This window comes from Muscardinus avellanarius, assembly GCF_963383645.1.
Source record: "Muscardinus avellanarius genome assembly, chromosome: 7".
Lineage (NCBI taxonomy): Eukaryota > Metazoa > Chordata > Mammalia > Rodentia > Gliridae > Muscardinus > Muscardinus avellanarius.
The window spans coordinates 29090084-29107704 of NC_137793.1; the positions used below are offsets into that span (position 1 = coordinate 29090084).

Consider the following 17621-nt stretch of genomic DNA (forward strand, 5'->3'; position numbering starts at 1 on the left):
AGGGGTGTGGTGGCACACACCTGTAATCCCAATACCTGGAAGGCTGAGACTAGAAGATTCGGAGGCAGTTTCGGGGCGGCCTCAGCAATTTAGTGAGAGTCTCAGCAACATAGGCCCTATTTCAAAACAAAAAGTGAAAAGGACTGGGAAGTGTAGCTTGGAGGTAGAATACTCCTGGGTTCAATCCCTCCCCCTCCCCAAAGAAAGAATTTGTACCTGCCTTAAAAAACAAAGTATTTGTTGAATGAATGGGTGTTTCTTAGTAAAAGAAAACGATGTAAAAAGTCAATAGATACAGAAGGATACATAAGGATACCTAAGAAAGTGTTTCTAACTCCTGACTCTCAGCCTTTCTAAAAACTCTACTAGTATTTCTTCCACAGAATAATGATGGTAATAATGGGCAGCCAAGCCTTAGTCGCTTCACATGACATTCTCAGGAAACCCTGTGAGATAAGAACTATCTTTCTTAACTTTACATGAGTAAGTGTAGGTATAGAAAGATGTCAAACACATTAATGTTTATTTATTTGAAACAGGGCCTAAGTTTCTGAGGCTGGTTGCAAACCCGAGATCCTTCTATCTCAGCCTCCCCTGCGACCGCGCAGGGCTGTCAAACACACAACATTCTTTCCTTGGCGTACTCTCACCTTTTCCAGCAACTTGCTTTTCTCAAACGTAAGAATACATTCTGAGGAGGCTTCTTTTTACAGCTAAAGAGCGTATGCGAATGTGGCTGTAATGATTTGTCACTCTTCCTTTATTAGGGAAGTTCATCCAAACGTGGTGACAGTGACCCATTATAAGTTTCTAAACTGGCTGTGGAAATGCCAGCTGTCTCGGGGGAGGGCGCGCTCCTGGCTCCACCCACCCCAGGCCCCGCCCCCTGATCCGACCTGGAAGGACCCTCCGAATTCCAAACCACAAAGTCCTCTGCCTAGAAGGGCCGGAAGCACTTCGGGGCCCGCCCCTCCGCTTCCGGCACCAACTGTGGGGAGTCCCTCCTTCAGCCGTCCGTGTCCAGTCGGTAGGATGGCGCCAGGCCGATGCGGTCTTAGTACTGAAAGGAGACAGTTGCCGAACGCTCCCTCCGTCCCCCGTAGTTTCTCCCGGGTGGCGGGGGATGGAGGTGGACAGTCCTGTTCTGTCCTTATTTCCCACGCATCGCAGAGACGTGGGCCTCCACCGTCCTAGCCCTACCTCCCTGTTACCGAGTGTCAGCTAGAGAGCCTCCAGGCCCTTTCCTGTCGCTTGGGGCCTGGGGTTGGGGAAGAAAGGGGCGTAGTACGATCGCGGGGGAACTCGCGAGCAAGGGTGTGCGCAGACGCCGGAAGTGTTGTGAGGGAGCCGGAAGCGGGGGGCGGGGCCAGGAAGTGAGGAGGGGCGGGGATTTATAGGGAGGCCGGGGGAGCGTTGGGTCGGATTTGCACTCAGGGCCACCTGAGAGATTTGTCCGTGGCGTTCAGCTCTGTCCCCGCCCCTCGCAGAGACACGGTTGTCGTCTGGGAATAGGGAACTGTGTGGGGTGGGTTGTCAGGAGGACATTTCTCTGGCTGCGCTTGAGGCGAGGTGTGGAGAGGCAGGGCTGGGGGTGGGACCGGGTCGCCAGGGCGTCTGAGAGCAAAGACCCCCGCACCCCCCGTACCCCCCACCGCACATCTACACTGGCTGACTGGACACTAAGATGGCTGCCGTTGCCATGACACCCAACCCTGTGCAGACCCTTCAGGAGGAGGCGGTGTGCGCCATCTGCCTCGATTACTTCACGGACCCCGTGTCCATCGGCTGCGGGCACAACTTCTGCCGAGTGTGTGTAACCCAGTTGTGGGGCGGGGAGGATGAGGAAGACAGGGATGAGTTGGACCGGGAGGAGGAGGAGGACGGAGAAGAGGAGGAAGTGGAGGCAGTTGGGGCTGGCGGGGGGTGGGACACCCCCATGAGGGACGAAGATTATGAGGGCGACATGGAAGAGGAGGTCGAGGAGGAAGAGGAGGGTGTGTTCTGGACCAGCGGCATGGGTGGGTCCAGCTGGGACAACATGGACTACTTGTGGGAGGAGGAGGACGAGGAGGAAGACCTGGACTACTACTTGGGGGACATGGAGGATATGAGAGGGGAGGAGGAGGAGGACGAGGAGGAGGTGCTGGAGGAGGAGGAGGAAGAGGAGCTAGACCCCGTCACCCCACTGCCCCCGCCTCCAGCCCCTCGGAGGTGCTTCACCTGTCCCCAGTGCCGCAAGAGCTTTCCTCGGCGGAGCTTCCGCCCCAACCTGCAACTGGCCAACATGGTCCAGGTGATTCGGCAGATGCACCCGACCCCTGGTCGAGGCAGCCGTGCACAGGAGCAGGGCATCTGTCCTAAACACCAGGAAGCTCTGAAGCTGTTTTGTGAAGTGGATGAAGAAGCCATCTGTGTGGTGTGCAGAGAATCCAGGAGCCACAAACAGCACAGCGTGGTGCCACTGGAGGAGGTGGTACAGGAGTACAAGGTGAGAGAGGTAAAGAGAAGATGGAGTTTAGTGGGTGGAGAGGAAGTGTGGGGAACTGGGGAAAGGAAACATCTCAAAGGTTCCTCTCAAAGAACCTAATGTACTAGTGAGGTGATTCTCCTCCAAGCGCTTACTGGCACTAAGATGGGTTAGAGTGAGAAGGACTCTACACAGATGGAGCAGACACAGTGAAATCCAGAGGCAAGTGGGGCAAAGCTGGTGATGCCAGATCAGTAGGCTTTGCCTTCTGGGAAATGGCACTGCTTTTCACACTTAAGTTGTGGCTAAATGTAGGGGTGCAGGTGACAGGTCTCCAGGACATTACTAGCAGTCTCATTTTCTTCTGGGTGAGTTTAGCCTGTCCTTGACTGAGGCCCTTAGAAGTGGAAGGAAAAAAAAAAAAAAATGAGGGCCTCAATGAACAAGGAAGGGCTCTAAAACAAGCACAGAAACGACAAGTGTGTGACCCAAATGCCCACCCTGCACTTTTCTCCTGTGTGTTCCCTATGCACCCCACTGTGTGGTTTGGTTTCCACCACAAGGACTTAGGTGGGCTCTGCACTAGACTGATGTACAGACCAGAAAAAAATAGAGAGGGTTGTTTGTTTTGCAGTACTGGGGAAGGAACCTAGGGGCATTCTACCTTCGAACTATACCCCCAGCCCTATCTTTTATTCTTTATTTTGAAACAGGGTCTCATTGAGTTGCAAAGGGCCTCACTAAGTAGCTGAGGCTATCCGTGAACCTTGATCCTCCTGTCTCAGCCTCTCTAGTACTAGGAAGGGTGCACCACCACACTCTGCTAGAGAGAGATTTTTAAGGTAGAAGATCTGGCTCTGCCATGCTGTCAAAACTTGCTAAAGTCACTGAGTGTCTGAACTTCAGTTTCTCTATGATTAATAGTTACTGAGCACTTAACTACATATATTGGGTACTCTATTGGTACATCACATGAATTTTCATTTGAAACTCAAAACCAACCTGTGAGTTTGATTTATTTTCTTTCTTTCTTTCTTTCTTTCTTTCTTTTCTTTTCTTTCTTTCTTTCTTTCTGTTTTGTGGTACTGGGGATGGAACCCAGGGGCATTCTACTTTCAAGCTACATCCCCAGCCCTATTTTTTATTATTTTGAAACAGGGTCTCACTGAGTTGCAGAGGGCCTCAGGAAGTAGCAGGAGGCTGTCTCCTGTCTCAGCCTCCCAAATTCGCTACCATGCCTGGAGAGTTTGATACATTTTCTATTCCCCTTTTACCTTGTTCACAGCTTTAGAAGGTGATGGGCTTGGTTATGACTGTCCCTTTCTGGGGTATACTGGTAACAGTGTTACCACCATTTGGATGTTTGTTTTTAGTTTGACTCTCCTGACATGTCCTTCTTGGAGTCTGATGCTAGTTGGTTAAGGTTGATTCTGACTCTTTGGACTTGGTAAAGGAAATATTTCTGTGAGACAGACAGCACAAATAACAACTTTGTGATGGCCTAGGCGGGTGTGAAGCAGTGGGACCAGGAGGAGTCTGGGGTCTACACAGAGCTTTTTTGTTTTGTGACTTGTGTTTTCACCCACTCTCCTGATTCCTTCAGTAAATTCATTTAGGAATTAATTGCAATTACCTTATCTAGGAGTAATGTGTGTAGGTCTTCTCAGCCCTGAGTGGCACAGCTAAGATAAACCTACATCACTTCATTTCAGGTAACTCTTCCACAAGGTGATTATAAAGCCTGGCTGATTGTTAGAATTAATTACTAGGTGAGGTTTTCAGAAGTACAGTGGACTGGGCACACGCCTGTAAGATCTAGTACAGGCGTGCTGAGACAGGAGGCTGAGACAGGAGGATGGCAGGTTTAAGTTCAGCCTTGGCAACTTAGTGAGACCTTACTTTGAAATAAAAAATTTTAAAGAGTGCTAGAGGTATAGTTCAGAGCTAGAATGCCCCTAGTACCAAAAAAAAAAAAAAAAAAAAAAAAAAAGTATCCTGGCTCCAGAGATTCTGAATCAGAGAAGAGAGAGTGTGTGTGTGTGTGTGTGTATGTGAGTGTGGGGGGAGTTTACTGGAACTCAGGGGCACTCTTATCTCTGAACTATATCCCAGTCCTTTTTTATTTTGAAACAGGGTCTTGCTAAGTTGCTGAGGCTGGCCTCAAACCTGCAATCCTTTTGTCTTAGGCTCCAAAGTGCTGGGATTACAGGCATGCAACACCACTCCCAGCATTATCCTTAGAAAGCTCAGTGTAGTTACTTACAGTGTAAGTAGTTACTTACAATGTAGTTACTTAGAAAGCCCAGTGGAGTTACTGTGTTGGTGATGTTGCCTGTCTGCTAAGCCCTACATATTTAACTCCTGTCCTTCTCTCCCTCCCCTTCCCCACATTATACTTCTGAGCTACCCCCCCCCTTTTTAAACAACAGGGTCTTGTTAGGTTGCTGAGGGTCTGAGGGTCTCACTAAATTGCTGAGCCTAGCCTTGCACTTTGAATCCTCCTGTCTCAGCCTCACAACTACTGGGATTACAGGTGTGCACCACCATATTGTGCTTGTTTTTTATTTTGAGACAAGTCTCTCTGGCCTAGAACCTGTGCTCCTCCTGCTTTTGCCTCCTGAGTAGCTGGGATTGTAACCATGCACTCCTGTGCCTGGCACGCTCTTCTCTTCTGTATCTTCTCAGTTCCTAATTAGCTGGACCTGTTATACAGTTAACTGGGAGCCAGGGTGGGTTATCCATGGGCATGCCACGCTTTTCATCTCCACATTCCCTTCTAGAACTCTTGCAAAGAGCCTCTGAATCTTTATTTGTCCATTTGTTTATTCATTCATTTATTGCTACTAGAGATTGAACCAAGGGGCATACTACCTCCAAGCACTTTTTAAAATTTTTTACTTTGAAACAGGGTCTCACTACGTTGCCAAGAGTCTTGCTAAATTGGTCTTGGTCCTGAAATCCTTCTGTTTCAGCTTCCCAAGTACTGGGATTACAGCTATGCGCCACCACACCTGGCGCCTGAAATTATTATAATTTTTATGAGCCACAGCTGTTGAAAAATCTGCTGCCTGAAAAATCTTATACTAGTTCTTTCAGTGGGTAAGTAAGTAAAATAAGTTCTTGTTTTTTGTGTGTATGCTGCTGGGGATTGAACTCAGGGAAATTTTACCTATGAGCTATTTTATTTTTTATTTTGAAACAAGGTCTCACTAAGTTGCAGAGGGCCTCACTAGGTTGCTGAGGCTGGCCTCAAACCTGTGATCCTTCAGCCTCCGCCTGCCAAGTACTGGGATTACAAAAGTGGACCACCGTGCCCAGCTAAAATAAGTTACAATCCTTTTTCTTGATAAGCTATCAAAGCTCTACAAGTTGGGAAACCAAGGAAACATATTTAATCTGCCATTAAATGATCAAGCACATGCTTATAATCCCAGTACTTAGGAGGCTGAGACAGGCAGGTGCACATTTGAAGCCAGCCTCAGCAACTTAGTAAATTCTTAGCAACCTAATGAGACCCTGTTTCCAAATTAAAAAAAAAAAAAAAAAATAGGTCTGGGGGTATAGCTTAGAGGTAGCAGGCCCCAGGGTTCCATCTTTGGTACTACAGAAAAGAAAGAAAGAAAAGTGATTAGCAAATATAAACACATAAGTTTTATTATTTAGATCTAATTTGAGTGATTCTCTTTCTGACTTATAAGCTATTTTGTAGGTGAGAAGTTTATTCTTTTCACATACATACATAAGCACTAACTTGGTATAGCATTGTTTTATAAAATTATTTTATTTAAAAAATTTTTATTTTGTAGCTGGGTATGGTGGCGCACACTTGTAATTCCAGTACTTGAGAGGCTGAGACAGAGGATCAAAGGTTCACAGCCAGCCTCAGCTACTGTAGTGAGGCCCTCTACAACTTAGACCCTGTTTCAAAATTAAAAAATAGGCCTCAGGTGTAGCTCGGAAGTAGAATGCCCCTGAGTTCAATCACCAGTACCACAATAAGAATTTTTTTTTTTTTGTCGTAATGGGAATTGAACCCAGGGGCACTCTACCTCTGAACTACACCCCCAGCCCTGTTTAACTTTTATTTTGAAACAGGGTATTGCTAGATTGACAAGAGTCTCACTACTCGTTGAGACTGTCCTCAAACCTTCAATGTTTCTGTCTCAGTCTTCCAAGTACTAGGATTACAAGCATGCACCACCACACCTGGCTAGAATTTTTTTTAATTGAATGGATATAACAAATGATATATAAATAAACCTAAAAAGTTAGATGTCTAGCTGGGCATGGTGGCTGAGACAGGAGGATCGCAGATTTGAGACCAGGCTTAGCAACTTAGCAAGACCCTGTCTCAAAATAAAATTTATTTAATTACTTTTTGTGGTACTGGGAATTGAACACAGAGGTATTCTACCTCTGAACTACACCCCCAGACCCATTCCCCCGCCTCCCCCCACGGAACTGGGGATGGAACCCAGGGGCATTGTACCTCCGAGCTACACCCCCAGCCCTATTTTTTTTTTATTCTTTATTTTGAAACAGGGTCTCACTGAGTTGCAGAGGGCCTCACTAAGTAGCTGAGGCTGCCTATGAACCTTGATCCTCCTGTCTCAGCCTCCCAAATGGTGGGATTACAAGCATGTGCCACCCTGCCTGGCTCCCCAGGCCAGTTTTACTTATTTGGAAACAAGAGTCTTACCAGGATGCTGAGAGCCTCACTAAATTGCTGAGGCTGTTCTTGAACCTACTATCCTCTGTCTTAGCCTCCCAAGTACTAGGATTACAAATTTGTGTCACCAAGCCCAACTTTAAAATAAAAATTAAAAGGAGGCTGGGAATAAAGCTCAGTTGTAGAGCATTCCTGAGTTCAGTTTCCAGTACTGCCAAAAGAAAGGTATTTTTTTGGATTTGTGTTTATGGATTTTTTTTTGGTCAGTGATTTAGGAAAATATTAAATGCATTAAGCTTTAGAGAAATAATTTGATATCAAGCCAGGCTCTGTGGCACACATCTGTAATTTCAGTATCTCCAGAGGGTTCCAAGTCCAAGGCTAGCCCTAACAACTTGGCAAGATCCTATCTCACAATAAAAAAGAAAAAAAAGGGCTGGATATATTTAGTTTAGCTGTAAAGCGCTCCTGAGTTCAGTCCCCAGTATTGGGGAGGAAAAGTAATATCAAAAGATAAGCCGGGCGTGGTGGCGCATGCTTGTTATCCCCCAGCTTGGGAGGCAGAGACAGGAGTATCGCGCAGGTTCAAAGCCAGCCTGTCTGGCTTAAGAGACCCTGATTCCAAATAAAAAGTATAAAATAGGTCTGGGAGTATAGTCTGGAAATAGAAGTGTTTCCAGGAACCCCAGCACCACCAAAAAAAAAAAAAAAAAAAGATAAAATTTTGTATAATTTGTGATATTTTCATATTATAGAATGACATCTATCTATCTATCTATCAATCTGTCTATCTTGTTGTTGTACAGGGGATCAAATCCAGGAGCATTGTGTCCCTGAGCTACACCTCCAGCCCTATTTCATTTTTTAATTTGAAACAGGGTCTTGCTAAGTTGCATAGGGTCTCACTAAGTTTTTGAGGCTGGCTGTGAACTTGTGATCCTCCTTTCTCAGCCTCCCAAGTTCTGTGAGTATAGGAGTGTACCCCCATGCCCGGTTTGTAATTTTATTTACTGTAATTTTCCTATAACTACTATCTTTTGCAGCGATACTTTTTGTACTCTGGATCAGTAACCTTTTTACTTCAAGGGTGATTATAAAAATGTCAAGTATTAGGTATCATTTGTTGATCTTTTGCCATATGTCAGACTGTGCTAAGTATATTATCTGTGAGGAAGATTCTATTCCTTTTTTTTTTTTTTTTTGTGGTACTGGGGATGGAACCCAGGGGCATTCTACCTCGGAGCTACACCCCTAGCCCTATTTTTTAGTCTTTATTTTGAAACAGGGTTTGAGTAGCAAAGGACCTCACTAAGTAGCTGAGGCTGGCTGTGAACCTGGATCCTCCTGTCTCAGCCTCCCAAATGCTGGTATTACAATCTTGCGCCACCATGCTCGGCTTCTATTCTCATTTTAAGTGGAAAAAACTGGATGAGTGGCTTGTCTCAGATCACCAAGCTATTCTAGTCCTGATAAGAGTGTAGGCTTAAATTCTAATCTGCATTTTCCCCAGGATAAGGAGGGAGTGAGGCAGAAGTAGAAGACCTAGGTTGGGTGTGGTGGCGCACGCTTGTAATCCCAGTGCTTGGGAGGCTGAGACAGGAGGATCGCACAGGTTCAAAGCCAGCCCCAGCTACTTAGTGAGGCTCTCAGCAACTTAGTGAGACCCTGTTTCCAAATAAAGTATAAAATAGTTCTGGGAGTGTAGCCTGGAGGTAGAAAAGCCCCTGGGTTCCACCCTCAGTACCACAAAAAACAACAACAACAAAAAAAAAAACAAAAAGAAAGAAAGAAGGAAAGGAAGAAAGAAAAAAACTCAGCTACACATTGTTGGAACACAAAGTGCATGTGTCTAATTGTTGCAAAAATTAATAACTTTAGGAAGTTATTAAAGTTTTTGTTTTCTATTTAGCAAATAATTAAATAGAAGAAAAAGCAGATAAACAAATATAATTAAGAAAGTGGGGGCTGGGACCCCACAGTGGTTTAGGGGAGGCATACTTATAAATCATTAGCACCCAGGGAAGTACTACAAAGAAGGTTTTTTTTTTTTCCAGATTCCTTGGGGTTGTAGAGGAAGTTGGGGGCGGAAGAATCAGGGCCTTGGTCAGAGAGCTGGATTTTATTTTATTTATTTATTTTTTTGTGGTGGTACTGGGGGTGGAACCCAGAGACTTTCTACCTCTGGGCTATACTCCCAGACCTATTTTATACTTTATTTAGAAACAGGGTCTCACTAAGTTGCTGAGAGCCTCATTAAGCAGCTGAGGCTGGCTTTGAACTTGTGCGATCCTCCTGTCTCAGCCTCTCAAGTGCTGGGTTTACAAGCATGTGCCACCATGCCTGGCCTCACAGAAAGCTGGGTTTTAAAGGAAGAGTGGTTTGGGTGAAGTGGAGGACTGTCCCAGGCAAGGGAACAACATGGAATTAAATATATTCAGTAAAAAATAAGTATTTTTTATTTTTTTATGGTATGGGGAATTGAGCTTAGTGACATTCTACCTCCAAGCTATACCCCTAGTGTGATTTTATTCCATACTTAGAAACAGGGTCTTACTAGGTTGCCAAGATTGGCTTTGACTGTGATCCTCCTTTGTTAGCCTCCTAAGTATGGGGATTACAAATGTATACCACCCTGCCAGGCAACAAGTAGTTTTAAAAGCTGGGTGTGAAGCCAGGTGTGGTGGCGCATGCTTATGATCCCAGCATTTGGGAGGCTGAGACAGGAGGATTTTGGTTCCTGGACAGCCTCAGCTACTTAGTGAGGCCCTTTACAATTCAGTGAGACTGTGTTTCAAAATAATAAGCTGGGCGTGGTGGCGCACGCTTATAATCCCCGCGCTTGGGAGGCCGAGACAGGTGGATCACGCAGGTTCGAAAGCCAGTCTCAGCTACTCAAGTGAGGCTCTCAGCAACTTAAGTGAGACCCTGTTTCCAAATAAAATATAAAATGGGTCTGGGAGTATAGCCCAGAGGTAGAAAGCCTCTGGGTTCCACCCCCAGTACCACCACCACAAAAAAAAAAACGTTGGGTGTGGAGGCAGGTATGGTGGTGCATAACTGTAATTTCAGTACATGGAAGGCAGAGACAGGAGGATTGCAGGTTCAAAGACAGCTTGGCAATTTAGCAAGGCTCTCAGCAACTTAGCAAGACACTGTTTCTAAATAAAAAAAAGTAGGTGTAGCTTGGAGGTAGAATGCCCCTGGGTTCAATCCCTAGTACTACAATAAATAAATAAATACAAATACATACATACATGCATACATGCATGCATACTACTTGTGGTGGTGCACTCTTGTAGTCCAAGTACATGGGGAGTTGAAATGGATCATAAATTTGAGGTCAGCCTCAGCAACTTAGTGAGACTTTGTTTCCAAATAGAAAAATAAAAGGCTGTGGAGGGGGATAGCTTAGAGGTAGAATTCTTCTGGATTCAACCTCCAGTATCAAGAAAGAAAAGACAAGTAATTTTATGGGACTAAACCTAAGATTGTTGAAAAGATTGGCATAGCAGGTGAAGCAAGCTGGAAAAGTATGGGTGATCTTTTGGAAGGGGTGGAGAACCACTGAGCACAGAATCATCAGAAACGTTTTTAGAGATGAATGTCATGAGGAAGATGGCTCATGAGGGGAAAGGGACCAAAGGCAGAAACACTTCTGTGGAAGGAGTCTGAGTAGTGGGAGCTTAGGCCGTGTCCACACAACTCTTGGTTGAGGAGCTCCGTAGCCATAACGCCTCACATGTAGGGACTGCACATTGGGCTTCTGCACATAATAGCTACAGAGAGGATGGGAGGCCTCTGCCATCATATGAGAGAAAGCAGGGGAGGAAGGGCTTACTTGACCCCTGTAGTGGGCTGCCAGACTTTGAGCTCAACCCATGTCGGGAGGCTTGGAACATAGGGAGGTTTGGAGCAGTAGGCTCTGAAGGACCCCACCTTTAACCTACCCTTTCCTATTCTCTCAGGCCAAATTGCAGGGGCATGTGGAGCCACTCAGGAAGCACCTGGAGGCTGTGCAGAAGATGAAGGCCAAGGAGGAGAGGCGGGTGACAGAACTGAAGGTACGGTAGTGTCCTTGAATGGGCTGGCTGGTTCTGTGGTCAGGGTAGGGAACTCTCAAGTGATGGCTAGATCTCCTGAAAAGGGGACAGCCAGGTGTGGGAGAGGGGTAGATACTTTTTTAGGAACCGGAGGAGATAGAGGGACTTAAAGAGTCAAGAGTTATGTTGCTTCTTTGGTTCTTAAATAAAATAAATAAGCCGGGCATAGTGGTGCATGCTTGTAATCCCAGCATTTGGGAGGCTGAGACAGGAGGATCAAAGTTTGCAGCCAGCCTCAGCTACTTAGTAAGACCCTGTTTCAAAATAAAGAATAAAAAATAGGGCTGGGGTGTAGTGTAGAGGTAGAGTGCCCGAGTTCCATTCCCAGTACTAAATAAATAAATAAATAAATAAATAAATAAATAAATAAATTAAATAAAACGAGTAAGAAAACACGTCCACTGATACTATGTAGATATGTGAGAATACCAGTAGTAATGTCAGTATCCTATATGGGGAGGTGCGGAGGGAGCTGGAGGAAGCTCACCAAGTGCTGTGTGCGTGTATGTCACTACCACCATGAACAAAGCAGCCCTGAGCCGCTGGGAGGCTTACTGTGGTAGACAGGCTGAGGTGTGTAAGGGAAGGGAGGAGTCAGTGACTCTTAGCATTGTAGAGGCCTACTACCTCTTAGTCTAGTAGTTATGTATTAAGTACAGTTTGTCTTCTATATCTGCAGGCTCCACATCCATGCATTAACCCAACTTTGTATTGAAAAATACTTGGAGAAAAAAGTACATCTATACTGAACATGTATACACATTTTTCTTGTCATTATTCCCTAATAGAACTATTTGCCTATCATTTGCACTAGGTATTATAAATAATCTAGAGGGTTGTGTGTTGTGTGTGGTACTGGGGATTGAATCTAGAGGCATTCTACCTTTGAGCTACACCCCAACCTGACTTTATTTCTCATTTGGAAACGGTCTCGCTAGGTTGATGAGTCTCGCTATTTGCGGAATCTGTCCTCCAACCTGCGATCCTCCTGTCTCAGCCTCCCAAGTACAGGGATTACAGACATGCACCAACGTGCCCAGCTTCTAGAGATGTTTAAAGTATACAGGACTATATGTTTAGGTTATATGCAAATACTACATTATTTTGTGTAAGGGCATTGAACATCTGTGGAGTGTGGTATCCTCGAACCAGAACCCTTTGAATACTTAGGGATAATTGTACTTAACAATATCCTGGATTTTGTCTCTTGGCCCACAAAGTGTAAAATACTTTAAAATACTATCTGGACCTTTACAGAGAAAGTTTGACTCCTTAATCTAGAGCACTTGACTTTCCTGAGGGTCCACCACTAAAAAAGAAGTTACGATTTTGTTTTGCAGTACTAGGGATGGAACCGAGGAGCATTCTACCTTCGAGCTACACCCCCAGCCCTATTTTTTATTCTTTATTTTATTTATTATTATTATTATTATTATTATTATTATTATTATTATTATTTCTTTTGGGGTGATACTGGAGGTAGAACCCAGAGGCTTTCTACCTCTGGGCTATACTCTCAGACCTACCTATTTTTTTAAATATATATATTTTATTTGGAAACAGGGTCTCACTAAGTTGTTGAGAGCCTCACTAAGTTGCTGAGCCTGACTTCTAACCTGTGCGATCCTCCTGTGTCAGCCTCCGAAATGCTGAGATTACAAGCGTGCGTCACCATGCCTGGTTTTATTCTTTATTTTGAAATGGTCTCACTGAGTTGTAGCTGAGGCTCTCCTCAAACCACGATACTCTTGTCTCAGCCTCCCAAATGCTGGGATTACAAGTGTGCGCCACCATGCCCGTCTTGAAATTCATATCTTGATACTTGAATTCTCTTACTTACTTCAAAAAGTTCTTACCAAGTACCTACTTGTGGTCGGCACCATGCTAAATTCTGATGACATTGTGGCAAACAAAGACAGACTCTGTTCCTGATGGTAGAAGCTTAAGGTACGGTGGAGGAAAATAATTTTAAGATACTCCATTGTAGCCGGGCGTGGTGGCACATGCTTGTAATCCCAGCATTTGAGAGGCTGAAACCGGAGGATCGGGGTTTGCAGACAGCCTCAGCTACTTAGTGAGGCCCTGTTTCAAAATAAAAGAATAAAAAAAAGAAAATTGGGCAGGGGGTGTAGCTCAGAGGTCCAATGCCTCTGGGTTCCATCCCCAGACTCGCCAAAAAAGACTCCATTGTAAATATAGCATTTTCAGTATTGTATATGTCATGGAGAGGAATAGTGATACTCATGTAGATGGTGCTGATTTAAATCTGGAGGTGAGAGAAGGCTTCTCCCAGAACATGTAAGATTAGCTGGGAATGGTGGTGCATGCTTCATCTCCCAGCATTTGGGAAGCCGAGACAGGAGGATCGTGGTTCACTGACAGCCTCAGCTACTTAGTGAAGCCCTTTGCAACTCAGTGAGACCCTGTTTCAAAAATAATAAATAAAAAAAAGTAAGGCTGGGGGTGTCACTCAGAGGTAGAATGCCCCTGAGTTCTATCCCCAGTGCTGCAAAAAAGAAAACAACAACAAAACAAAATTTAAAAAAAGGAACATGTAAGATTAGGTCTTGCCAGTATGGTGGCACACATTTGTAATTCCAGTACTTGGGAAGCTAAAACAGGAGGAACCGGGTTCACAGCCAGCCTCAGCTACTTAGTGGGGCTCTCCGCAGTTTAGTGAGACCCTGTTTCAAAATAAAGAATAAAATCAGGCTGGGGATGTAGCTCAGAGGTAAAATGTCCCTGGGTTCAATCTTCAGTACCACCAAAAAAAAAAAGAAAAAAAAGAAAAGATCAAATCTTGAAAGGCAAATTAGGTTAAGCATGGTAGAGAGCTAAGTCTTCCAGGAAGTGGTGAGTGAGTTTGGGACCAGTGAGCCTGGCAAGGTGGAAAGGTGGGGAAGGAGATGGACCTCTCTCCACTTCCAGGTCTTTCTTGGAGTGGTTGATGTAAGGCTCCTTTGCCTTGGATTGAAAGGTAGGAGTTAAGAAAACTGAAGTTTTATCTTCCTCCTTGTTCAGGTAGTATCTGCTGTTTCCTTTGCTTCATTCCAGAGCCAGATGAAGGCAGAGCTGGCAGCTGTGGCTTCAGAGTTCGGGAGGCTAACGCGGTTTCTGGCAGAAGAGCAGGCAGGGCTGGAACGGCGCCTCCGAGAGATGCACGAAGCTCAGTTGGTGCATTCGGGAGCGGTGGCCAGCCGCCTCACAGAGCAGGCTGCCCAGCTGAGCCGCCTGCTGGCGGAGGCCCAGGAGCGGAGTCAGCAAGGGGGCCTGCGGCTGCTCCAGGTGAGCGCCTTGCCCCCATTTCCCTGTGGGCAGTGCTTACCACATCCCTGCCCAAGCCTCTCTTCTCACTGGGAAGAACCCACAATAATTTTTAACCTGAAGACCAAAAACTTTTTTTTTTTTGAGGCTGGAGACAATATTGAATATGTTGTGACAATTATGCCCATGGGGGGGGGGTTCTGTTGTAGAAGAGGGGGTTTAAATGAGAATTGAGGAAAGAGTTTTTGACAGTCAAATCCTGAAAAATGGTGACCAAGTCATTCTGTGAAAATTCTGTTACTGGGCTCAGAGCAGGACGAGGTAAGTTAGGTGGAGTGAGCATAGGGGGCGTGGAGGCAGCTGCATGTTTGAGGGCCTGGAGGATGCTGCTTCTCCCTTCCCGTTCCAAGTTTAGACCTTTCTGTGGCTGGAGATTGGGAGAAAGCAGTGGTCCCTGTGCAGCTGACTCTTTCTTTGTCTCTTTCTCCCTCTTTTTGTTTCTGTTATTCCCAGGACATCAAGGAGACTTTCAATAGGTGTGTTCTCATTCTACCGTCTGTGACCCAGTGGCATCTGGTCTCCCATCTCTGCCTCTCTTGGGTATCCCTCTCCTTCCTTCCCCAGGACTTGAGTTTCTGCTCCTGGACCCTCTTTCTCCTTTCCCTCAGCTTCTGTTCTTCCCTCTGGGATTATCATGGTCCCACCCCCTGCCCGGTCCCCTTCCTCCAGGTGTGAAGAGGTACAGTTGCAGCCCCCAGAGATCTGGTCCCCCGACCCGTGCCAACCCCATAGCCATGACTTCCTGACAGACGCCATTGTGAGGAAAATGAGCCGGATGTTCTGTCAGGCTGCCAGAGGTAGGGGTCACCTGTGTTAACTTACTTTGCCTTTCCCTTCACAGACAGGTTGGGTTCTGAGGGCAACTGCCCCTGTGGGGGCTGAGGTAGGGTAGGCTACAGGTTTCTCTGACGTTTCAAGCCAATGCTCTTTGCCTAGCCAATGCTCTTTGCCTAGCCTCGGTAGCTTTGGGGGATGGGGCTGGGGTGAGGTGGGAGAAGAGCCATGGAGAAGAATGCCTGTTGGGGGTTCTGGGAAGAGGACCCGCCCACAGGAACCCGCCTGTCCTGAGGAGAGCCGGGTGGGATAGATGCATGGGATGCAAGGACAGCAGAAAAGGCTGAACCTGTGGAGGGCGCTGCTGATGGGTAGCCCTGGTGTATTTGTTCTCCCTCCTCCTAAGTGGACCTGACGCTGGATCCTGACACAGCTCACCCAGCCCTGATGCTGTCCCCTGACCGGCGGGGCGTTCGCCTGGCAGACCGGCGGCAGGAGGTTTCCGACCATCCCAAACGCTTCTCCGCTGACTGCTGTGTACTGGGGGCCCAGGGCTTCCGCTCTGGCCGGCACTACTGGGAGGTAGAGGTGGGCGGGCGGCGGGGTTGGGCGGTGGGCGCTGCCCGTGAATCAGGCCACCACAAGGAAAAAGTGGGCCCTGGGGGGTCCTCTGTGGGCAGCGGGGATGCCAGCTCCTCGCGCCATCACCACCGCCGCCGCCGGCTCCACCTGCCCCAGCAGCCCCTGCTCCAGCGGGAAGTGTGGTGTGTGGGCACCAATGGCAAACGCTACCAGGCACAGAGCTCAACGGAGCAGACCCTGTTGAGCCCAAGCGAGAAACCTCGGCGCTTCGGCGTGTACCTGGACTACGAGGCTGGGCGCCTGGGTTTCTACAACGCGGAGACTCTAGCCCACGTCCATACCTTCTCGGCTGCTTTCCTGGGCGAGCGCGTCTTCCCTTTCTTCAGGGTGCTTTCTAAGGGCACTCGCATCAAGCTTTGTCCTTGATTAGCCTGCCACCCGCAGGGGCCCCTCTGGTCAGCACTGGGGGGGCGGGTGGTGGTGGATGGCGGCCCATAAATTTGGGGGCTCAAAGGCTCCTCCCACTTTGTTGCTGTTGCTTCCTGCTCTTCCTTGACCGCAGGTTCCCGCTTCTCCCTCTAGGAGCCTAAAGAACCCTCCAGCTCGGCCTTTTCTCACCTCCTGTGTCTGTCCAACAGGTCTGCATGGGTCCCTGATAACAGCGGCTTGGCCCTCCCTCCCATGGCCTAGCCTAGTTCAGCCCTGGGGTCTGAGTTTGAGCAGGGCATGAGGGGAGATTGCTACTCCCATCGCCTTCTTTTCCCCATTCCTACTCTCCAACCTTTGTCACTTCTGAGGCTTGAAGGATTGGGCAAGACTCATACCATCCCCATTTCATTTACTGGTGCAAATTTTAGCAAAGGGATCTGGAAGCTGTTTTAGGGAGGCAGGCTGGGCAAAAAGGGTAGAGCTGGGTAATGAAATGTCTACTCTCCTGGGGAAAGGGGAGGAATTTAAACTTTCCTTCCACCCCCAATTTCTACCTCTATAGACCGGCCAGAATTTAGCTTCAGTGAGAGATCTGGGATGGTCAACATGATTTGAAACTACATACCATTACATCACCCAGCTGTCTCCCTTTCTCCAGCCCTCAATTTGGAAGCCTGTCTCCAGCTGTACCCTTCCACTCCCCACTGCCAGGCTCCTTCCCCATTCGTGGAATTGCTCGTCAGTTCCCAGCCTTTTTATTCTCCTTTGGCAAAGCCTCGTGGGGAAGCTGGGGACAAGGGCCAGGAGTTTGGATAGGGTGGGGGGAATGAAGAGAGAACCTTGGGTATAATCTATTTTTTTATTAACCCCTTACCTTATCAGCCTTTTGCCCTCTGCTTTGATGGCTGAGGTCAACTTATGTTGGGAAGGTGGTTTGTGTTGCAGAAAATAAAGTTTATTTGCTTCTTTCATGGAACCCATTTCTTTAAGTGAGCAGGAAGAAGCTGTGACCAATGAGTAATCTGACTTATCCCTTCCCAGCTTGCCACATGGCTGCTTAACCTCAAGGCCTGCCTGCCCCTATCACACTTGGCAGAATCGATTCAAGAATGGGATATAAATCCATCTGAACACCCTGTTTTTTATTGGCACACCAGTCAAAATTAACTATGACTTGCAACTCGCCATTACTTTGAGGGCTGAACAGTGCTTTATAGTACCAGCTACTCAGGAGGCTGGGGATTCTAAATTTGTTAACTGCCCTGACAGTTAACAC

The 17621-nt window shown here is 46.9% G+C and overlaps 1 protein-coding gene across 2 annotated transcripts; it reads left to right on the forward strand.

The window, feature by feature from the left end:
* Positions 1 to 1684: 1684 nt before the first annotated feature.
* TRIM41 (tripartite motif containing 41) lies at positions 1685 to 16342 on the forward strand (the record flags this gene model as incomplete). Of its 2 annotated transcripts, none has more annotated exons than XM_080699497.1 (6): positions 1685 to 2488; positions 11102 to 11197; positions 14258 to 14521; positions 15014 to 15036; positions 15230 to 15357; positions 15741 to 16342. In XM_080699497.1, 6 exons carry the CDS (start codon positions 1685 to 1687, stop codon positions 16340 to 16342), a joined length of 1917 nt encoding a protein of 638 aa, XP_080555623.1. The 2 variants fall into 2 exon arrangements, with proteins under 2 accessions (XP_080555623.1, XP_080555624.1); XM_080699498.1 differs by having other exon boundaries at positions 14291 to 14521.
* Between the last annotated feature and the right edge of the window lie 1279 nt (positions 16343 to 17621).